This window comes from Hemitrygon akajei, chromosome 16, assembly GCF_048418815.1.
Source record: "Hemitrygon akajei chromosome 16, sHemAka1.3, whole genome shotgun sequence".
In the NCBI taxonomy this organism is placed as follows: domain Eukaryota; kingdom Metazoa; phylum Chordata; class Chondrichthyes; order Myliobatiformes; family Dasyatidae; genus Hemitrygon; species Hemitrygon akajei.
In genome coordinates, this window is record NC_133139.1 from 35,397,109 (window position 1) to 35,422,140 (window position 25,032).

A 25,032-nucleotide genomic window follows, 5' to 3' on the forward strand; every position below is an offset into this window, starting at 1 on the left:
TATTCGATCAACATCAAACCTTGAGCTTTGATATTTCTGTCTAAAACTTAAACTTTAAGATGTGAGTAAACTCCACTTCAGAACTCTGATGGGAGAGAGTGGATGCAATGAGCTCATTTTCCACCGGGGCGGTCGTTGCTAATTTAGGCTCGTGTTCAAAGGGTTAAACTATCAGAGCCCTTCAGCCCGAGCAAACTTAAAGTAAGATACGGAAACATTTATTTAAGCTGACTGCCCTCTTCCACTGTGAAGTGCAGGTGGTAGCGAGATCAGCGTCCCGACTGAAATATCACAATTATTTTTGATTCAGACTTTTTTTTTCTACTTGGGTGAAGGACAATGAGAAATATCCTTGTAGTTTGTTGCTGTTGGATTTTGAGCAGTGAGAGGAGTTGTGTGGAGGGACAAGTGGACCCGAATGGGTTGTGGAGACAGATAATTCAGTGGGAGAATAACGGGCATGTGTACAGCTTATTGAACAGCGGCCCGGCTTACCGACAACCCACTCGCCTCAGCGGAGCGGGGCAGCAGAGCATCTACCTGAGCAGCAATGTCGAGATCCCGCAGAGAAGCAGCCGGGTTCCAGCTCGCTACCCTGTCAACGCCGTCCCATCTGGGATCATTCCTGAGCCGCGGCTGTATCCACAGCGCCCGGGGAGAACGACCACATCCCGCCACTTTCAGGGATCCCGGGCTGTCAATTTAACGCAGGGAATCCCTCGGGGTGGACACAATCCCCGGACCGGCTACAGCCTCGTCTCACCGGGGGTACGGGTGGCAAGTGCTGGCAGGTCGTCCGAAATACAGTCAGACGATCCGCGGAATCCCTTCGAAAACGCTAACAGCGTGTTTTACAATGTCTATTCTTCGTCTTCACGGTCTTCCTGGCCTGGGACCCGGAGGAGGATGGGCTATGGGACCAGATACTTCCAGAATGGTGAGTTCCTCCTGTCGATGTGCGGTGAGGATGGGAATGGGGAAGGGGTGTTCATTGCACTTTGAGCAAATGGAGGAAATCAAATATCAAGGGATTCGCAATGAAGAGGATTTTTTTTTTGCAGTCGCTCTGACCTGCCGAAGTAAAACTCCGTCCCCTAGTGTCCTCTAATAATTTGCTTAGGGCTCGCACCCCGAAGCCACACCGGGCTTCATGGACTTTAATGGAGTGAGAATTGATTGACATATGTTGATAGCGGATCCATCACCGCTGGTTTTGCACCTCGCCCACCATGCATCCTAACCCCTCCTCTCCAGAATGGGGATTATTCTCTTTCTTGGCACAATTTAGACAATTTCGATTTACATCTTGTCTCAGTAGTGGAATGGGAATCGAATTGTTTCAAAGTGGACGGTACAGTTCATTAAAGACAATTGGCGATGCATAATTAACGTACTAGAAATATTCAGTCGGTTGGGTAGCATCTGTGCAGAGGTGAACAAAGTGAATGTTGCAGGATACTGGCCGATTTACAAGAGTAGTGGACAGTGATACTTCAAAGTTCTAAGCGGAGAGTGAACTGTTCAGTGATATGAATCATTATTGGTGTCAGGAAGGTTGTCTGGTTTGCGTGCGATATACATATCACGGGACTGACTGTTCTTGTAACATCTCACTATGATTATTGTGCCAGTAGTTAGAATTCACATAATTCTGGCACAGGTTCATCTCTCTCTGTCATCATGGCTTGAATTCTTTCCTTCAATAAACACAAAAGCATACTATAGCTGCTTGATGATGCTTTTTGGATTACCTTGTGGTTGTGGGACAAATGATCTTTGGTGTGACAGGTCACATAGTTGGAGATGGTCCCAATTTCAACCCCCAGGCTTGATGTTGCTTGTAGGTGGACAACAATTGGACCCATGAATTGTAGGCCAAATAAAAATTACAAAATAAATCAGATGGAGGATTTCTGCTTTCCTTCACTGTTCAACTTCATCCACTGAAGTTATGCTGCATAATGACTGACGGAATGTTTCTGCCTTGGCTTTGAATGTTGCCACGTTTAAGATGCAGTCTCCCAGCTGATGTAAACCTGTAGCTTCAGCATGAAGTCTCTCTTTTGTAGAGAGAAATAGGACAAGGTAGGGAGCTTTGAGGGAGAAGAATATGCTATACAGGTATCATTGGTGAATGAGAAATACATATCACAATCTCCTTAAAGGATCGAGAACAGAATTAACAGAATGGCATTACCGGGCTACTCTGTCCTATATGCCAACCACTTATTGGTTTGAACACAGTAAGGGCTTCATTATGCATAATTGGTTATTTTCTGTCTGAAATGGACAGGGCCAGTGATAGATACATTCAACTTATAAAATTAACAATTTCATTTTCATTAATATCTCATCACTTATATAATCATGTATGCATTTAGGTTTAACTAAGCTCTCCAATTACTTAAGAATAACACATTCTCTTTCATTCATGAAATCAGGTTATTACTGAGGACATTTGGCTCAGCACTGACATTCCTAGCACATTGAATGCAACAGCAGTCTGAATGAGTCATACCATACAGAATGAAGTATTCCATATCCAGTTGATCTGATAAATTAAACTGATCTCACAAAAACAACAAAGCGAATGAGCCGATAATCTGTTTTTGTGTGTGTGTGTTACGGTAAGACAGTTGGTTAGGAGTCAGAATGGTATGTGCTATGTTGGAGTAAAGAAGTGATTTGTTACTGGTGTATTTAGTTTACCAGACAACAAAATTACATGATTCTTAGTCAGCTATCTATTGTTCTACACATCTCATTGACTTACAATAAACTTCCAGGAAACTGTTAAGATATTGCTAAGGTGTGAGACTTTATGAAAACTATTAGCTGAATCATAAGATCTTCTCTCTCATTCTCCTTATTGGGCTTGAATCCATACACAAGGTTGGATCATAACACCCCAGAATTAACTGTTTGCACACCGGAACACAAGAGTTGTGTATTTTTGTTAAGAACCTAATTGAAGAATTCACATCAGATATTGGTCAAATCCTTCTGTGGCCTGATGGCCACACTGAAACCTCACAGTGATGCCAGTGGTGTATCTGGCAGCTGGTGATATCAAAATACAATTGATTAAAGTAATTACAAAAAATGTTTCTACTTCTTTTCCAGGACTTCCTGACTTAGTTCCTGATCCCTATTATATTCAAGCTTCTATATATATCCAAAGGGTGCATATGTATGCACTGAAGTGCGCAGCTGAAGAAAATTGCCTCTCAAGGTATTATCTACCAATTATGGTAATGAACTATTGGATCTTGTGGTCACAATAATGATCAGACATCACAGATATAAATCTTATTCAGATCCTTTAGGGAGTGCTTGTGATCTGTTGAGATACAGAATGCAAACATTTTATCTGCATATGCCACGGTAGTATAGCAGTTAGTGCGATGCTATTACAGCTTGGAGTGTTGGAATTCAGAGTACAATTCCATTGTCCTCTTTAAAAAAGTTGTTATGTTCTTCCCCTGAGCAAATGGATTTCCTCTGGCTGCTCTGACTTCATCCCACAGTCCAAAGATATACCAGTTGTAGGTTATTGGTGAATGTAAATTGCCCTGTGATCAGGCCAGGGTTAAATAGAAGGGTTGCTGGGTGGTGTAGGCTGTTAGGCCAGAAGGGCCTGTTCTATGCTGCATCTCTAAAATAAAATAACTTAAACTACAAGACTTATGGTATTGTGTAGCCTATTGTATATATTTATTTTAGTTTCTCCTCCTTAAAGCATATTTTTGTTATTTGAATGTTCAAATGCTAGAGTTGATGTAATTTCTTCCCATAATTTTTCATCACTGTTGTGAAGGACCAGTGTGATGTTCAAGCCACAGATTTAAAAAATATGCAACTAAACCTTATAGTGAATTAGGGGAGCTTGGGTTTTAGATTTTATTTATATAATTTCAGTACTGTCTTTCATCTATAGACAGTTTCAAGTTGGGTTGAACCTTGTAATTATTCAAATGTCCCTTGCATTAAATATTTTGTATATAGTTTGAAAGTAGGAAGTAGATTAAACATTGTTGTCAGAGTTGATCATAATTGTTATATTTTAAACATTTAGTTGAGGAAAATATCTTTGGTCAACCAATGGTTAGTAACACTGCAGAAATCTCTTGGAACTTGTGGCTCTACACAGCTCTCCATTTCCTCAATTCTCTCCCCACCCTCTCAACCTACCAGTAGCTCCAGTTGAACTTTGTCTTTTTGTGTGTTTTCCCCCTAGCCGTCAGTCTGGGGTTTTGTATTGCCACGTGTTCTTGTTTGTTTTGATGCTCCTGCTCTATTCTGGCCCCTGTATCACTGAGTACTCCGCCTCTCACCTGTTTCTCATTTTTACCTGCTTTGCTGCCACTTCTGTCTCATTGTGCTCCACCTTTCATCTGCCTCTCTGTTTATTGCTCAATGTATTATAGTCCTGTGTTTTCACCTGTTTGTTGCCAGATTGTGCCAGTGAGTTTTCCTGAGCCTTTCCAGCATTCGTATCTGAACTCTGTCCGTCCGAATATTGATACTGCCTGTTTCCCGATTCTGGTTTTTGGATATCTCTGGAATTTTTGATCTCTGCCTAAACTTTGACGTCGACTTTGTTGTCCCTCTGGATTTATATCACAGTGTGCATGGTACTTGGTCTGCAATTGGGTCCCTGCTTCAGCGCCCTGACACAACCACCCATAAATTGTTTGCCTTCATGTAATTTGCTATAACATATTCTTTCAAAAATGCACTTGATTTACTAAGTTTGAAACAATTTATTCAGATATATTAGAATGCTCATTAGAGTACAGAAAACTCTAACTGGGCAGGTGTTGTTCTGTTGTTACAATGTAAATCAACTACAAGGAAAACTGAAAAAACGTAACTGTCTAAAATGAAGGACTAAACAGGGAAATTTCTCTTGTTTGAGCAGCCTTTTTCCTTTATCCTATATACGTTATGATATTAATAAGAAAATAAAAATAAATACAGTATAAATGGTGCCACACTGAATCTTTTGAGATATATCTTCATAGCATAAAACATTATAGTGGGTTGGTAACCCATAGTACCTCAGCTCTCACTGCCCACCTGCTTCCATCTGTTGCCCAATGCAGAAAAGCAAAATCTATCATGGACATTATTAGTGGAATACTGCAATTTTTAAATAAACACTAAACACTATTATATGAATAATTTAAAATGTATGTACTTGTACATCCTGTGACAGTATTTTCTTTCTTCCTTGTTTTTTATTACATTGATCAATGTATTGTTGAAGAAAATAAATTCTAATAACATCTCCCCTCACTTTCCCCACTTGTCTTTACTTCCTTCTTCTCCTGTGCATGGATAGGGGAAAGACTGAAAGAACAGTTATGATGTATTGAACAGATTGAAAGAAGGTTTGGAGGAGGTCCAGGAATGAAAGGAATATGGCCCAGTAAGGGACAAAATAAAGAGAAGAAAAATTGTTGGCTGGTGTGGCAACAACATAAGGAACATCTGTCTGGCTATGTGGCAGCTATTGCATCGAGAATTGGCAGTTATGATTGGCATGAAGTGTGCATAGCTGGTATTTTGCTTTGGCACTGGCCAACACAGCTGAGTATTGTGAACTAGGATTGATGGCAGCTACATGCCTCACAGCCAAACCAAATCTGAGTCTCCTTTTCCAAACCTTTCTCAGGGCAATTAAAGAGGTTGGGTATCAAGCTTGAAAAGTGAGGTCCATGAGCTGTGATGAAGCAATGATCTTTTTAAGAAAATATGCAGTGATCTCTAGAAGTGATGTTGTGTGATAAAACATTGTTTCCTTTCTTGTGCTGTGTTTTTCTAAACTTTGATGTGGTACAGGTCCAGTCCCTGTCTTGAATATGTGCAGACCTAGATGGTGAGTATTGATTAACTATTCAACTGTGTAGGGAACCACGTCTGAATTTGATCCCTCACTAGTTCACCTCCCCTCCTCCCCCCCACCCACCCTCATCACACATTAAATTGAGACTCCTTCTGGTGGATATAGAGATGAAGTTTAGAGTCAGGATGTTCTTCTTGTGCCCATGTTGCCAGTTATCATTCAAATGGCATGACTAAAGTCAATTAATCATTATAAATCTCATTGTCGTTTGTAAGTCTGTGCTGTGTGCAGTTTAGTGATATTTTCCGATATTACGGCAATAGACGTTCCAAGTATTTCATAGGTGCCTAGGGAAATTATAATGAGTGCTTTCTTCTTGGCTTTAAAACAAATTGCAATAGTATCAGAACAGCCATAGTAGTTTCATTTCTCCTTACCTATTTACAGTTACTGATACCTCACACTCTGCCGTCTCTCTCTTCAAGCAGCTGAAAAATTGTAAGAGCAGGAGACACAGGAGTAGTTAGTAATTGTTTCTTCTGAGCAAAGATTTTAGGAACGTAATCTAGAAGACTTCACATTGCATGGCTGGTTGTTTAAGACTGCTTGCTAATTCGTACTTCAGAAGTTTTGGATCGCTTTGTACTAACTGGGCCAAATCTCACATATGAAAGAAATAAATTTTATGAATTGTGTTTTCTTCATTATGCCCTGTTTTCGCCTGGTCCTCTTTACATTCCAAGGAATTATTTCAGTTTGCAATTCAGAATTTTCTGCTTTGGACTAAAAAAAAGCAAACTTCTACTTAGAAGAGCTAACATTACAACAGTAATGTTAAATCTGAGCTGAACCTTTAAATAGTAATTTAATGGAAATGATAATAGAAGAGAATTTATGTAACTCAAACAAAAAAAAACTACTTGGCCTAAAATTTCTACAATAGATATCCTATGAAGGAGCTATCAAATTGTACAGCCCTACTTTTCCCCTGAATCCTTTGCATCCCTTAAAGGAATGTTGTATTCCTTATCAAATAACAGAGTGCTGAAATAAGGGAAATTATCAAAGGAATTACACATTCCTATTGGCTGATCCATTTCACAATACCATCTTAATGCTGAAAACCCACAACAAACAAAATACTGAATCAAACATAGTATCAAATTTATCCCAATATTTTACAATTATTTATTTTAACAAAGATGGCAGTAAGCAATACGCTGGCAGCAGCATAACTGAAATGAGATGAGGATGCATAAGGTCCAATTCCAAACTTTGGTGGAAGTCTCCTTGTGAGGTTTCAGGTGGACTGAGAGGAACGAGTTGGTTTAGAGTTGGGTGGGTGGGGTCAGTGGGAAGGGATCACAGTTAGTGTGTTTACTATGTACAAACGTTTGTAGTTCAATACATGACAAATACCTACCTAAGTTTACACATGGACTGGTCCTGTATCATATCAAGGTAGTTTAGGAAAGGCAGCAATAGAAAGAAGAACATTTCATTGTGTAACAGCAATGCTGGAGATTAGGCATGTTTTCTTTTAAGAAAGTGTTGCCTCATCATTGTTCACTTATCACATTCAATTTTGGATGCCCAACCTCTTTAATTGCTTTTAGTGAGGTTTTGAAAAGTAAAATTACGTTTGATTTGGCCATTGGCAATTTCCTTTCATGAATCAGACTTGGCCCAAAGTGATCCAAGGCTATTGAAGTAGAAATCAACAAGCAGTCAGCCACAAATTATGGTGCCTTATATACTACATTCCTAAAATCTTTGCTCATGAGAAACATAATTACCAGTACTTCCTGTATCACAGTTACACTTCTTTGCTATGTAATGAACCAAGCTTCACTGTGCAAGAGATCAGCAAAATTGATAGGGAGGTAAGAAATGAGGTAGCTTTGAAGCTACTGAGCTCTGCTTTAAATTCCTGCTGAGGCACCTTTTATAATTTCAGGATTTCCTCAAAATACTTCCAAGCCAATCAACTGCTGTGATTTGGGAAACGTAGTCACTAAATTGCACACAGCAAGGAAACACAAAAAAACGATGAAAGCTATGATAATTATGGTGTTAGCTCAGTGATAATGTTGACCTCAGCAAAGGACAGATTTCCTCTTCCTTGTATTGAGATCTTTATATCCACCTGAAGTCCAGACAGGGACTCAATTTAACATCTCAATTGAAAAATATTCTGGCCAACATTCCATTCCAAACTGCAATTTCTGCCAGTTTTGGTTGAATATGGGGAAGGTAAATACGGCTATTACTGGATGTTGCTGTATTAACAAGAATTTTTCTTTCAGAATTAGGTTTATTGTTATTGACATAAATCATGAAATTTGTTGGTTTCTGGCAGCACTATAGCACATGCATAACAAACTACTATAAGTTATAATAAAAAAGAGTGCAAACAAAGAATAACAAGGTACTGTTCATGAGTTCATGGACCACTCAGGAATCTGATGATAGAGGGGAAGAAACTATACCTAAAGTATTTAATGTGGGTCTTCAGGTGTCTGTACCCCCTCCCTGATGGCAGTAATTAGAAGAGAGCATTTCCCAGATGGTAAGGGATCTTTATAATGGATGCCGCTTCCTAGAGGCACTGTCTTTTTAATATTTCCTGTGGGTGGGGAGGCTTGTGCCCTTATGGAGCTGGCTGAGTCTGAAGCCTCTTATGATTCTGTGCATTGGAGACTCCATGCCAGACACTGATGCAAACAGTCAGAGTGCTCTCCATGGTACAACTGTAGAAATATGCCAGAGTCTTTGGTGACAATAACAAATATCCTCAGAATCCTAATTAAGTACAGCCACTAGTCTGCTTTCATCATGATTGTATCAATGTATTGGGCTAGGATAGATCCTCTAAGATGTTGACGCTCAGGAACTTGAAACTGTTTGCCCTTTCCACTGCTGATCCCCTCAATGAGGGTTGATGTATGTTCTCCCAACTTCCCCTTCTCAAAGTCTACAATCAATCCTTTGGTCTTGCTAGCATTGAGTTCAATGTAACACGTGAATGGTTCTTGAAAAAAAATATAAGCTTTGAGCTCAACCAACTTAATTCTGTACCTATTCAAATAACTGTCATGCACTTCTTCAAGCTCACTTCAGTAAAACTTGTTAGGGCTTGGGTCATTTTCTCAAACCGTGCACCTTGTGTTAGCAGCAAATACTCTGAGGTCAGGTACAGTATGAGTTGGATTCTTCTCTGCTCCATCTCACCAAGGACATCAGGTGAAGCACAGGATACAGAGTGAAACTTCCTTTACATAGTCTAGTAGGCCCTGTGCAGTACATGGTTGCAGCAGAACAATATTCCATAAATTTCTAAAAAAATGTCAGAACATTGGAAATTCCCAGCAGCTCAGGCAACATCTATAGAGACAGGTGCAAACTTACCATTTCAGAGAATATTTCTTGAGCAATGTTTCAGCATTTTTAATACTAGTACTAAAAATTCGATCCAAGTATTTTATATGCACATTGCAATGATTCATGCCTACATTCTGCTTCTTACAAGGTGCATTACTTCACAGGACTGATGTCAGGCGTGTGTCTAACTTCAGTCAGTACTGCAGGTTAAGTGAGATATTGCTGCCACTTAGTAGAGCCAAAACCAGAGTAAAATTGTTGTTGAGGTTGTTGGGAACTATCTTCTCAGGTTAAGGGCTACTTTGCATATAATACCTTAGAAGTAACGTTAGAGGGCCAAACCTTTTCCTCCCCTGCTTACATCAATGGTGTTGAGGTCAAGTGGTTGAGACCTTCAGTTTTCTGGGCGTAAACATCAGCAATAGCCTGAACTGGTTCAAACATATAGACACCAAGGCCAAGAAAGTGTGCAAGCACCCGAATAAATACAGAAACACTTGTTACGACAGTTTAACAAACTGACGTCATATTTTGTTTTATTCGTGTTCTTTTTTAAATAAAAATGTGTATAATTTAGGTTTAATTTAAGATATTATTGTGTATGCTGCTTATCTGATTCTATGTGCCTGTGATACTGCTGAAAGTAAATTTTTCATTATATCTGTGCATACATGTACTGTAGTTGCGTATGACAATAAACTTGGATTTGACTTTGACTTCCTTAGAAGGTTAAGGAAATTCCACAAATCCCTGCTGACTTGCACCAATTTTTATACATTCCTGTATTCCTTTGTAGGAAACTGCTCTGCCCAAGTCTGCAGGAAATTGCGGGGGTCGTAGACACAGCTCAGCACATCACATAAACCAGCTTCCCTCTCCCCCCCACCCCCCACCATGGGCTCTATCTAAACTTTATGCTGGGCAGCGTGGCTTGAAGGGCCCCTATTCCGTGCTGTATCTCAATAAATAAATAAAATAAAAAGTATCCAATATAATCAAAGATACCCCCTATTCTGGATCTTTTCTCTTCTCCCCCTCCCACTAGGCAGAGGACACCTGTTACTGAAAGAACGTACCAGGTTCAAGGACAATTTCTATGCACCGTTATATGGCTTTTGAACAGACCTCTTGCGTGATAGGATGGACTTTTGTCCTCGCAATCTATTTCGTCATGTTCTTGTACTTTGTTGTTTCTCTGCACTCGCACTTTGGAGGGCTATGGTCCCAGTGCAGGGCGATGGGAGTAGATGGTTTAAATGGCTTGACATGGACTAGATGGGCTGAAGGGCTTCTTTCAGTGCAGTACTTTTCTATGACTCTATGACTTTCTCTGTAACTGTAACAGTTTATTCTGCAGTCTGCTATTGTATTCCCTTTACTACTTCAATAACAGATGTGATGAAATGATCTTTGGTGAGCAAAACAAGATTTTTCACTGTACCTCTGTACAGTGAAAATAATAAATCAATTTACTGGATCTTCTCTTACCTAATAATGACAGTTTATCAGCCAAATCACTTTATGGAATTTGTGCAGCCATCAATGAGTGGCACTGTGTAAATGTTTCAGTTTTATTTGGCTTAAATTACGTAACTCAGCACAAATATTTATTAGAATCAAAGAACCATAGAACACTACAGCACAGAAAACAGGCCATTTGGCCCTTCTAATCCATGCCAAAACTTTATTCCACTAGTCCCATTGACCTGCACCCAGTTCATAACCCTCCAGACCTCTCCCATCCACGTATCTATCCAATTTATTCTTAAAACTTAAGAGTGAGCCCACATTTACCACGTCAGATGGCAGCTCGTTCCACACTCCCACCACTCTCTGAGTGAAGAAGTTCCCCCTAATGTTCCCCCTAAACCTTTCCCCTTTCACCCTAAAGCCAGGTCCTCTCATATTTATCTCTCCTAATCTAAGTGGAAAGAGCCCACTCGCATTAACTCTGTCTATACCCCTCATAATTTTGTAAACCTCTATGACACTACTGCTTGTTTCCCTTCCTTCCATATATGCTATGCCAATTCCCTGAGTAAATACTGATGCAAAAAATCTGTTTAAGATCTCCCCCATCTCATGAGGCTCCACACATAGATGACCACTCTGATCTTCTAGGGGACCAATTTTGTCCCTTACTATCCTTTTACTCTTAATATACTTGTAAAAACCCTTCGGGTTTACCTTCACATTATCTGCCAAGGCAACCTCATGTCTTCTTTTTGCCTTCCTGATTTCCTTCTTTAGTATTTTCTTACATTTTCTATACTCTTCAAATACCTCATTTGCTCCTTGTTGCCTATACCTGCTATACACCTCTCTCTTTTTCTTAACCAGATCGCCAATATCCCTTGAAAACCAAGGTTCCCTATCCCTGTTAACTTTGCCTTTAATCCTGGCAGGAACATGCAAACTCTGTGGTCTCAAAATTTTGCCTTTGAAGGCCTTGCACTTACTGAACACATCCTTGTCAGAAAACAACTTATCCCAATCCACTCTTCCTAGATCCTTTCACATTTCCACAAAGTTGGCCCTTTTCCAGTTTAGAAACTCAACTCGAGGACCAGACCTATCCTTATCCATAATTAACTTGAAACTAATGACATTATGGTCACTGGACCCAAAATGTTCACCTACACATAGTCACCTGACCTGTTTGGTTCCTAATAGGAGATAAAGTATTGCATCCTCTCTCGTAGGTACCTCTATATATTGATTTAGAAAACTTTCCTGAACACATTCAACAAACTCCAAGCCATCTAGCCCTTTCATGGTGTGGGAGTCCCAGTCAACATGTGAAAAGTTAAAATCCCCTACTATTACACCTTTCTGTTTCTTACATTGGTCTGTTATCTCTCTACAGATTTGCTCCTCCAATTCTCTCTGACTATTGGGCGGTCTATAATACAACCCTATTAGTGTGGTCACACCTTTCCCGTTCCTCAGCCTTACCCATATGGCCTCTGTAGACAATCCCTTCAGGCTGTCCTGACTATGCACAGCTGTGATATTTTTCATGACTAGTAGTGCCACTCCTCCCCCTTTCATCTCTCCACCTCTATCACGTCTGAAACAATGGAACCCTGGAACATTAAGCTGCCAGTCCTGCCCCTCCTGCAACCAAGTCTCACTAATAGCAATAATGTTGTAATCCCATGTACCAATCCAAGCCCTAAACTCATCTGCCTTACCTACAATTCTCATTGCATTGAAATAGATGCACCTGAGAACATTTCAATCACGTACAAACCTTTGATTTCTGTCTATATGTGCAGTCCTTGCATGATTTTTATCCTCCTCCACCTCACTATCTGCTCTAACATTCTGATTACCCTCCCCCTGCAAATCTAGTTTAAAACCCCTGGAGCAACACTAGCAAATCTACCCACAAGGATGTTAGTCCCCCTCCAGTTCAGTGACAAATTCACCACCCAAATAGTTTTAAATCACCAATTTAGGTTCTCTTAGTGGAGGTCACTATAAGTTTCAATCCATTGATTTGAATGGCACCCAACAACTTCCAAATTAGGTGATTTGACTCATGCTCCAAATGTTTAACCCAGGTATGTTTGCTAACTTCTGACATGGATGTTGAGATTCTCATTAACGAATTGAAATATCTTGTCTTTCATTTACTTTAATGCTGATGCTTAAATTTACAATCCACTTTCAATAGCAAAGGTAAGACCTCAAACCACAAAAATCTTTGCTTTTTTTCTGTATGTCTACATCTGGATATGTTTGCAGCTGGCTGCATTTCTGTTCTTAAACAACTATTGCCTTTTCAGCTATGTATAATTATGTAGAGAAACAAGATGATTTTCAAATACTTGGCTCAAATTTATCATACTGAAATAACAGTTATTCTTTGGAAATAATTCTAAGCTTAAAGCATGTCTGTCTTTTTGCTTTAGGTCTGCATACAGTCCCAGAGTGAATGACCTCAGCATTAGGGTACTCCTAAGGTTCCCCCAAAGGGTCAAGAATCAAGGAACTGCTGATTTCCTCCCCAACAGGCCACGCCACACCTGGGAATGGCACAGTTGTCACCAGTAAGTACGTTGTATGTGAGCTATTTCCTACACAGGGAAGTAATCACTTGTGTGAGCTACACATGACGATCTTAGCCTTTTCAACTGATGCTTGGGCTTATGGTAAAACTGAATCCTTTGGGCTGCCATTACTATTGTACTATTTTATTAAGAGCTTTTACCAAACAAGATTTTGTTTACACAATACAGTAAAAATTATTCATAAATTATGCATTATAAAAAGATGAGTGGCATCAGTAGAACCTTTTCTAATGTTGCTGCATAGCTTTGCTACATCGGAGTCTCTCTTTTCACATTTTCATGACCAGGAGAGGACAGAGAGAGAATGGGGTGAGATTCTAGCTTCCTTATAAACCCACAGTCAGACAGTCTAACAGCAGATGCTCAGCAACAAATTTGCAGAACAACAGTGCTCACTGGTCCTGGTTACAATTATAAATACTCCTGCTGCTTCACAGAACATCCTACTTGACAGTGTGGCCACTTGCTGTTTTCAGGAAGATCTCATACTTCTATAATATGGTAAAACATCTGGCTGACTTTTTTTTAATTGATGGAGTGACTCATCTTGGATAGTCTCCTCTAGCTGAACATTTTAGCAGTACTGTCAGTGATGCCACTAAAATTGTCCTGCATAGGCTGGATTTCAAACTAGCTATGTGGTCACATAAAATTCTGATTGTCTTATTGGTGATATTTTACTGGAGTTTTCATTTCAATGTTTTCTACAAATTCCTCTGGAAATCAATAAATGTTCCCATTTCATTATTAACTCATGTATTTCTATAGGCAGGAGAGTAGGACATTCTGGGTTGGGAGATAATTTGATAGTCAATATTTGTTGAGCCACATGTTACTTAAGAATCCACTGTCTAATGTTCACTTGAATCATTCTCTTTACTACTTCCTGTATCCACAATGGAATACTGTGTAACTGCAGGTGATTCCAGTTAAGTAGTGCACCCAGGGTAAATCAAAATTTATTCATTGGGACCAAATACACCATTGTTGCCAAGCAGACCTGCATTGTGTGTTCAATCAAGAATTTTGGCATTCCCATATTTAAACATTTGAGAAGAAATATGACCTTCCTTGAGTTATGAATCGGCAAACATTGAGCTCTGAAAAAAAGCATTGGTATTCACATGAACAGCAAAGCCAAGAAGGTACTGGAGAGATGACAAGCCTTATTTCTCATGGATTTCTGAAAAATGCAAAACTTTGAGGAGATTTCAATTTTGCGTTTCTCTAAGTGCACAGAAATATGGTTGTCTGCTTTAAAATGTAATGGTGAGGCACTACTATCCCATTACCACTAAATTTCACTAGATTGCTAACATGGTGAATGATGAGCAAAGAATTTAATTTGAGTTAAATTAAATAAGTGTTTTACTAAACCATTCTATTATTTAAAATTTTAATGGAATTCCATCATTTTGAACCTTAGCTATGATCTAGTGACAAAATTGTAGAGAAATGTCTCTGTCATTGATAGGAATCATCCCTGATAGAACAATGACTGATCAAAAATTGAGGAAGGTTTAGGAATACACATTCAGGTAGGTGCTGATGCTAGTCCATTCTGTCCTGGAACAATGTTTAAGGAGGGATTAAGATTGTATTAAACTTTTACACACTTTGAACAAAATCAGCATATATTAATCACATTTTCTTCTCAGGAGGTTAATGGTTCTGTAGTCAGTTGTAACAAGAATCAAGCGAGTGGTATGCTCCTTCATGACTCATGTCTTACTTTATGTTTCATCCATGATCCCATTTGACCATCCTATTGCATATCTGCATGTAGTTGTCATTTTATTATTAACTGCATTATGCATCACATGGCCTTGGATTTTATGCATCTTTGAGCAAGCTTCTGCTCTAATATCTTTTGTAACTGTATAACATTTTGTTTTCTGTTTTGTTTAAATCATTGTCCTGTACTGCTCTAACCTTTCTGTAATCAGCTCACGTTGTTTTCCATATTAAAGAGGGCCCACGAAGGCAAGTTTTTGTTATTGAATTTTTTTCACTTCAGGCACTATCACAGCATGGATCAGTTCAGCCATTATGATCTGTTAGAGGCGATGTCACAGAGAAAAGTAGCTGAAGGACACAAAGCTAGCTTCTGTCTAGAAGATACGATGTGTGACCCTGGCATTCAAAGGAGATATGCATGTACAGCCCATACTCAGGTAAAATGATGCAGTGACTTGTTGGGTGGTGTGGTTTGGAGACACTCCAACAATGGGAAACTTATTAAACTTCTGGTTATGGAACCATTATCTTCTTCTGGCCTAGAGAGAGAGAGAGAGTGAGAGAGAGAGAGAGAGTGAGAGAGAGAGTGAGAGAGAGAGTGAGAGAGAGAGAGAGAGAGAACATTTTTATATATATATACATACATACATGCCAGAAGATCTCAGCAGGCAGTGTGCATATATGGAAAAGAGAACAATTGACATTTCAGGCCAAGACTCTTCATCAGGACTGGGAAAAAAGGATGACGAGTCAGAGTAAGAAGGTGGGGGGAGGGGAGGAAGAAACACAAAGTTATTGGGGGCGGAGGGGTGAAGTAAAGAGCTAGGAAGTTAATTTGCACTTTTTCAGGGTTGGAGAAGGGGGAATCTAATAGGAGAGGACAGAAGGCCATAGAAGAAAGAAAAGGGAGAGGAGCACCTGAGGGAGGTGATGGGAAGGTAAGGAGATCAGATGAGCAACGGAAATGGGAATGGGGAATGGTGAAGGGGGGGCATTATCGGAAGTTCGTGAAATTGATGTTCATGCCATCAGTTTGGAGGCTACCCAGGAGGAGTATAAGGAGTTGCTCCTCCAACCTGAGTGTGGCCTCATTGTGACAGTGGAGGAATGGGAATGGGAAGTGGAATTAAAATTAAAATGGCTGGCCATTGGGAGATCCCGCTTTTTCTGGCAGATGGAGCTTAGGTGCTAAGTGAAGCGGTCTCACCAGTATGCAGGAGGCCACACTGGAAGCACCGGATACAGTAGATGACCCCAACAGACTCACAGGGGAAGTGTTGCCTCACCTGGAAGGACTGTTTGGAGCCCAGAACGGTAGTGAGGGAGGAGGTGTGGGGGCAGGTGTAGCACTTGTTCTGCTTGCAAGGGTAAGTGCCAGGAGGGAGCTCAGTGGGGAGGGATGAATGGACAAAGGAGTAGTGTAGGGACCGATCCCTGTGGAAAGCAGACAGTGGCAGAGGGGGGAAGATGTGCTTGATGGTGGTATCCTGTTGGGATTGTAGGAAGTTACGGAGAATTGTGTGCTGGATACAAAGGCTGGTGGGGTGGTAGGTGAGGACAAGAGGAATGTTATCTCTGGTGGGCTGGTGGAAAGATGGGGTGAGGTAGACGTACATGAAATGAAACAGCTGTGGTTGAGGGCAGCATTGATAATGGAGGAAGGGAAGCCCTTTTCTTTGAAGAAGGAGGGCATCTCCTTAGTTCTGGAATGAAAAGCCTCATTCTGAGAGCAGATGCAGCGCAGATGGAGGAATTGAGAGGAGGGGATGGCATTTTTACAAGTAACAGGGTAGGAGGAGGTATAGTCTAGGTAGCTGTGAGAGTCCGTGGGTTTATAGTAGACATCAATAGATAAGCTGTCTCCAGAGACAAAGACAGAGATATCGAGAAAGGGGACGGAGGTGTCAGAAATGGATCAGGTCACCGAGCACCTAAGCTCTGTCTGCCAAAAAAACAGGATCTCCCAGTGGCCACCCATTTTAATTCCACTTCCCATTCCCATTCCAACATGTCAGTCTGTGGCCTCCTCCACTGTCACAATGAGGTTACACTCAGGTCGGAGGAGCAACACCTTATATTCCACCTGGGTAGCTTCCAATCTGATGGCATTAGTAATGCCCCCCCGCACTTTCACCATTCCTCATTCCCATTTCCTTCTCTCATCTTACCCGCCCATCACCTCCCTCTGGTGCTCCTCCCCCTTTTCTTTCTTCCACGGCCTTCTGTCCTCTCCTGTCAGATTCCCCCTTCTCCAACCCTGCATCTTTTTCACCAACCAACTTCCCAGCTTTTTTCTTCACCTTTCCCCCCTCCCATTTTCTCATATCACCTTGTGTTTCTTCCTCCCCTTCCCCCACCTTCTTATACTGACTCTTCATCTTTTTTTTTCTCGAGTCTTGCTGAAGGGTCTCAGCCTGAAATGTCAACTGTACTCTTTTCCATAGATGTAGCCTGGCCTGCTGAGTTCCCCCAGCATCTTATGTGTGTTGCTTGGACTTCCAGCATCTGCAGATTTTCTCTGGTTTGTGAAGTGATAATCACATATTGTTACCTGATGGCATCAGTTTCCCCACTTTCTTTGCCGTAGCCTTTATGGACCATTTGAATGATGGCTAGTCCACTGATGGAGCAATGAGGACTATATGCAGATCTTCTTACTCAGAATACAGTCTCTATGTTACCATAAAAACTAGATAAAACAACTTACCAATTGGACTTAGGTAACAAAGAAAATTGATTTATATCTACAGTGGCATTCAGCTCCTTTACAAGAATAAAAACATTGGCAAATGAACCAGAAGGCAGACGAGGAGGTATTGATTTATGTAGTGATCCAGAAAGCAGATCTATCTACTGATAGAGGCAGATTGTACGATAACTTTCAAAAAGAAATTGGATATATTATTGGGGGAAAAAGATCTTAGACTAAAGAGGCAGGGAATGCAGTTCATTTTCTAAAATCTCCTGCTCACACAAAAATAGAAGTCCTCCTCTGCCATATCATTCTGTGCTTATAATGGAAAATCCTTGCAGTTTAATGGGAAAATGTGGAATATTAGGCATACTGCAGCTTCATTTGGAATAAGCTGTGTCTCTATGTATAATTATCCACTGTAGAATTACACCAATTGTTTTTGGATTGCTGGTATTTTTCTTGTTGGAGACATTGTTGTGACAAAGGGGTTAAGTTTGTGCTATGTGGAAGGTAATTAGAAACCTTCACTAATTTTCCAAGTATGGGTCACAGACTCCAAGTGAAGCTTTTCTAACCTACACCTGGATGACAGCCACTTTTCACTAATAGTGTTCCCTGAATTCCTTACCACTCACTCAATCAACTGTTTCAGTTCACATTTCTTTAAGTTGCTGTTTGATGTGCGGTACTGTTGAAAGGTTATCAGTATTTCATCATTTGGTCATCCTTCATGAATAAACTTGGACTCTGGAAACAGTTGGTGGACTTTGGAAGTAATTAAGGTCAAACCTGATTCAATTCTCACCCAAAATATAAGAACATAAGACATACTATCAGATTGAGGCAATTTGGCCCATTGAGTCTGCTCTGCCATTCAATCATGGCTGATTTATTTTCCCTCTGAACCCCATTGTTTGCATATAGATACAGACCCACATAGTTTCAAAAAGGGAACCATGTTGGATAATAATCAGGAACATGGGAACCCAGGCTGTCTGGTTTCCCTGCCTCCTTTCTTAGAACATAGAACATAGAAGTTTATAGCACATTACAGGCCCTTTGGCCCACAATATTGTGCCAACCATGTAACCTACTCTAGAGACTGCCTAGAATTCCCCTAGCGCATAGCCCTCTATTTTTCTAAGCTCCATGTACCTATCTAAGAGGCTCTTAAAAGGCCTTATTGAATCCACTTCCACCACTGCCGCCAGCAGTGCATTCCACTGCTCTCTGTGTGAAAAACTTACCCCTGCCATCCCCCATTTCCAAACATCTTAAACCTATGCCCCCTCGTGTTAGCTATTTCAGCCCTGGGAAAAAGGCTCTGGTTATCCACATGATCAATGCCCCCTATCATCTTAAACACCTCTTTCAGGTCACCTCTCATCCTTCGTCATTCCAAGGAGAAAAGGCCAAGTACACCCAACCTACTCTCATATGGTACACCCTCCACCTTCGTAAATCCTTCTTTATCCACATACTCCTCAAACCTCTAACCACTAATTGCTAGAGACCAAGTTGAGAGCTAATGCTTTTGGCCATGACATCTTAAAGAAAACTAACATGCATACAATTCCAGAGTTTTATTGACTCATTGATTAAATGTTCATGTTTTCTAATAGGGGTTAGGTCCTGGATGTTATGATACATACAACGCGGACATTGACTGTCAGTGGATTGACATTACAGATGTTGCTCCTGGCAACTACATATTGAAGGTACTGAAACCATGTTATTGGCTCTATCACTATGACAGTATCATTAAAACAGATTAGAAGCACAAGTTTATCTAAAATAGATCATGCTCTCAATCCAGCTGCCAGTTCTCATTTTGCATCTCTTGCACTCTTTTCTGCTCCTTAAGAGTCTGTGCCTCTCTCTTTATTTCATCTCTCCAATTACAGTCAGTGGGACTGAACATCTCCCCATGCTCACGCAATGCTCTGGTTTCCTTGTCCTAAACCATGCTTCTTTTCCACATTTTCAGTATGTTCAAGTCTAGACTTGTTGGACCATTTGTAACAAGTTCAGTGCCAGGATCTCAAAATGGTTCAACAACTTTCTGTCTTTTCTCATTCCTAGGAGTTCTCATCTTTCAAAATCCATGCTTAAGGCTATTAATTATGATTTACTGTTTTTTATTTCATTTTTATGAACTTGGTTTCTCAAAAACTGTAATTTAATACACAAGTTGGTTAAATTGGGTAACTTAATTAACAATGAACGGATTCATTCTTTCATTAACTTTTACTCAGGTGGAAAATACTAAAGTAAAGAAAAATGTATCAAGTCCAAAAAATCAGATTTAGAAAAGTTATTTTAGCAATAGAGAAAGAGAGTAACATAACTAAGTGCAGTAGATAAGATGAAGAGGGATATGAAAGGTAATGTTGGAGAGCTTTGTAATAATTCAACGCTTTTACTTTTTTCCTGCTTTTTTCTTTTTCTTTTCAAATCTTTATTATTATTATATTATTATTATTGAAAATAACAAGAGTACATCAAAGTAAGTTACACTTACAATGTCTCAAAAGAGAAATAAAAACAATATTAAGGATTGAAAAATATGGTGACACAAAAAAAGAGAAGAAAAGAAAATAAACCCTACTAAAGCAAGAAAAAAGTGAGAAAAAAAAGAACCCATTGGGTGTTCAACCCCGGAGCCATGCATCATACAAAAAGCTTCTAAAGATAAACATCAAACCGCCAGCAAAAAAAATTATACCAAAATTTACAATTAGATCATGGAGGAAATCTATCAATTAACTCAAATGGTAGTAATGAGCAAATGAACCCCTCTCAAAATCAAACATAGGTTGATTTTCCTGCTTTTTTAATATTAAAAACTATAAAATTATGCTTTATTTCTGTTTCAATAATTCAGAGTAAATTTAAATAACACATAGTTTAACTCTGCTTTAGAATATGTTATTAATATACAAATTATGTTTTTGTTTTGGTCTATTAGCTAGAACAAATAAAATTGGTCAGGGCAAGGAGAAAGGAACTTTCATGAACAGATTGGCCATCTAATGATTAAGATGGGATTTTACTGAATTTAATTTTATGTGAACTTATTCTTCATATATAATCTGCTCTGCCTGACAGCATGTTCTGGTAACTGGAAAAGCAAACTCAAAAAATAATTATAGTCTTGTCATGAACTCTGGTTTGAATGATGGGAAGCTTGAGTTGGAGACGCGTCTGTATTGGGGGAAATGTTTTTTTTGATTTAGAAAAGTGTGTTTTTTTATCCTTTGGACTATAACAAATTCTGATTTCAGAGGACAGAGGTGATGACACATTGGACAATTTACTCTCCCTTTGCCACTCCTTGTTTCTCCGCATCTATTTGTAGCATTCCCTACAAACTTGTCTAATTCATTTTCTTTGGGATTGTAACTGCGCAGATGGAATCATATACCATTCCAGGACAGCAAGTTATGTAGAAAGTGGGGAAAAATCCTGTTAAACTTATTGTAGACTTTTGATTGGCATTAACAAGCTGATGTTGTCTCTTGAACATGTGGTGTGAGGAATTTCACGTTGATTGTCCACATTTCTGCCTGTTCAAAAAGAATTTAACAGGACGATGACAGCATGCCAATTCTTTGTTTTTTTAAATTACTTCAGTTTCCTTTACTCTCCTGGACGTTTGGATTCTAAATCAGATGTTGGCTTTCATTCAGCCTCATGCCCAAGTGTTAGTTCATCGAAAGTGAGCCCAGCTAGTGAACATTGGCAGGTTATTTCTCTCTGATAAAATTCCATTTGAGATTAATTCTGTCCTCACATCGAATCCACATATAATTGCAGCTGCAGTCACTGGACAGTCATCAGAAGTGAGAAGCTTGGCTTATGTTTATCTTTGTATAAATATTTCTTGATTTCTGCCAACCCCCTTTTGCTGACCTAGCTAACATTAACAAAGGAATGGCAGGCCTTCAACAAGCTTTGAAGCTCAGCATAGAATAAGATGGTATCTATTCAGTCCTTGGCCTAGATGGCCCTGCACCTGATTTATATTCATAAAGTGAATGTTTACCATTGAATCTGGTGGATTTGTGTACAGTGCTGTCACTTCTATGCTGCCACATCAGGACTGCACTATTAGGCATGCAGGGTATATATTCAAGACAAAGGTCAATAGAATTTTGGATATTAAGATAATCAAGGGATATGGGGTCATTCAGGCAAGTGGCACTGAGGAAGAAAATCAGCCGTGACCTTACTGAATGGCAGAGGAACCAAATGGCTTTCCCTGCAACTATTTCTGATGTTCTTATAATGCCTATCTAAAATTGGCATCACAGCCATTGTGAATGGAAATGTTCATCCTAATGCTCTTTGCTAAGATAGTCTGTGAATGACTGCAGCTTATTCTGTGAAAGCTGTGATTCTAAAAGTGGCTATTTAGAGGTTGCTCATATCCCTTACTAAGGAATGTCATAAATGTCCTACCCAGACATTTTCTCTTTTCCCCTCTCCCATTGGGAGTAATATACAGAAGCTTGAAAGCAGGTGCTACCAGGCTCAAGGGCAATTCTATCCCACTGTTATCAGGCACTTGAATGGATTTCTTATACAATAAGAAGGACTTGACCTCACAATCTCCCTTGTTATAATCTTGCCCTTTGTTGTTTACCTCTACTGCACTTTCTCGGTAGCTTTTATATTTTATTCTGCTTTCTGTTATTGTTTTACCTAGCTCTAGTTTAATACACTATGTAATGATTTGATCTGTATGTACAGTATCCACTACCTTGGTACATGTGATAATAATAAACCAATACCAAAACTGTGGTAGCTTCTACTTTACAAAAGGACCACTCGACAACTTGATGGCCAAAAGAGCATCTTTATCGGGGATGGCAAATGATATTTACAATACAGAGGCTTCCAGGTACCTCGTGCGGCCTGGGTGGAGGAACTATATACAATGCATACTGGGAGTAAAAAACCGAAAGTAAAGACCCCGCCAACCCCGGATCCCGCCTTTTGCTACCAACAGCTTCCCGATTAGTATTAACTTACTTTTAAAAATACTCACATTACAATACTTCTCCCCCTTTAAAATCCAACATTCCCCAAATATAGAAGAACTGGGAAATAAAAACAGTGGTATCATTAGCAATAGGTTACCAATACAAAAACACCTAAAATACATGGCAAATTCAACATTCAATCTAACAACAAAAGAAATTATCCAATCAAAGATTCAGTCTGTCAGGAGGTTTGTGAGGGTGCTGCGATCTACGTATTACCCCCGGTGACCCAGCAGGCACCGCTGGTGAGGATGTTTTGGGTGGATCTAGTGTTGGGGACATGAGAGGGGTCTGTGTGTCCGCATAAGAATGTCCATCCTCTTCAGGGGACTCTGCCCCCTCTGCCAGTGTCTCTCCCTCTAGCAAAGTCACTGGTGAACACGCTTCCCCAGTAGTCTGTCTCACCATTGGAAACTCCATGGAACTATCTACCTCTGAGCCGGAATCATGATGCAGGCGCACATGGTCCTGATGTCTGCGGAAAACACGCCCATCAGTCAGCTTAACAACATAGGAGACTGGACCACTCTGCTTAAGAATAACACCAGGTAGCCATTGCTGATTGTTTCTCACATAGACATTGTCATTCGGTTCTAACTGTCTCTCTCGCACATGTTGATCATGTCCCTCCTTCTGCTTTTCCTGCTTTCTCTCCACTTTTGCCTTCATGTCCGGGTGCAGTAGGTCCAATCTAGACTTAGGCCTACGCCCCATCAGCATCTCTGCTGGAGTGCGTGCAGTCGTAGTCTGTGGCGTGAGGCGGTATTTAAACAGGAAACATAAAAGCCAGGTACCAAGAGAGTCCCCTGTCATCTGCTTCAGGCCTTCCTTCACTGTCTGAACAGCCCGTTCAGCCAAGCTATTTGAGGCTGGGTGGAAAGGGGCCGTCCAAATTTGGCGAATGCCATTCTGCCGCATGAACTCACTGAACAGCTCACTGGTGAACGTTGGGCCATTATCAGTGACCAGAGTGTCAGGCAACCTGTGGACTGCAAACACTTGCCTGAGTTTGTCTATGGTTGAGGGGGCTGTGATGTTGCTCATGATGTGAGCTTCAATCTATTTGGAATGCGCATCTACCATTACAAGAAACATCTGTCCCATAAAGGGGCCAGCAAAGTCCACATGTAGCCTAGACCAGGGGTAGACTGGCCACTCCCATGGGTGCAAAGGAGCTGGTGGTGGCATGTTCTGATTGGTCTGACATTGCGTGCATGATTTTACCTTGTTCTCCAAATCCTGATCCATTCTTGGCCAACAGATGTAGGATCTTGCAAGGCTTTTCATTCGAGACACCCCTGGGTGAGTCTCATGAATTTCCTCCACAATCTGTGAACGGCCAGGGGGAGGCACAATGACCCTCGACCCCCAGAAAATGCAACCATCCTGCAGACTCAGTTCGGTCTTGCGTTTGGCATAAGGCCTCAGTTCCTCTCCTTCCACAACTCTGGGCCAATCTTGTAAAAGAAAAGTCATGACGAGACAGGACTGGGTCCCTCTCTGTCCATTGCTTGATCTAGGTCGCCCTTACAGGTGTCGCGGACAGCCTCTCCAATGAAAACACAGTCTATGGAGGCACATATGTAGTAACAGGTGTTTCAGGTAAAGGGAGTTGACTGCGACCCCCCCCCCCCCCCCCCCAATATCCTTTCTGTATATCCTTGGCATTATTAGCAGCCAACTCCATGCCTTGAGCAACCTCTAGGGCTTTCTGGAAAGTCAACGGTGGGGTTTCCCCCAACAAGCGGCGTTGTACGGCAGCATTATTAATGCCGCATACTAATCTGTCACGGAGCATGTCATCCAAAACGGCTCCGAAATTGCAATGCTTCGATAACTGCCGAAGCTTGGCCACAAAATCACCCACAGACTTACCTGGCTTCCGGACCTGGCTGTGAAACTTGAACTGTTGAACTATCACTGAAGGCTTCGGATTGTGGTGGTTCCCCAGGAGCTTGACCAGTTCGTCGTATGGAATTTCTCCTGGTTTCTGCAGCGTAGCTAAGTTCTGTATCAGCTTGTACGTCTTTGCCCCACACACACTCAGGAGAATAGAGCACTTCTTAGCATCCTCAGTAATTCCATTGGCACAGAGAAAGTGGCCCAACCTTTCCTCGTACTCCGGCCACTCCTCGATTTGCTCGTCGAACACGCTGACCATTCCAAACGCAGCCATCCGAACACGAGGCTCCTTGCCTGCTCACAGCTCCTGATCGAAAATGGGGCTGACCCGTCCACAAAACCAGTTTA

At 40.7% G+C, this 25,032-nt stretch overlaps 1 protein-coding gene across 1 annotated transcript in view; it reads left to right on the forward strand.

Annotated features, from left to right (window-relative positions):
- Nucleotides 1–240: 240 nt before the first annotated feature.
- The window catches only part of LOC140739979 (protein-lysine 6-oxidase-like), a 30,140-nt gene continuing 5,348 nt past the window's right edge, over nt 241–25,032 (forward strand). The window contains exons 1-5 of the mRNA XM_073068708.1: nt 241–937; nt 3,124–3,232; nt 13,147–13,284; nt 15,323–15,479; nt 19,360–19,455. Coding sequence (XP_072924809.1) covers nt 340–937; nt 3,124–3,232; nt 13,147–13,284; nt 15,323–15,479; nt 19,360–19,455 — 1,098 coding nt within the window. The 5' untranslated portion in view covers nt 241–339. The remainder of the gene's footprint in view (nt 938–3,123; nt 3,233–13,146; nt 13,285–15,322; nt 15,480–19,359; nt 19,456–25,032) is intronic.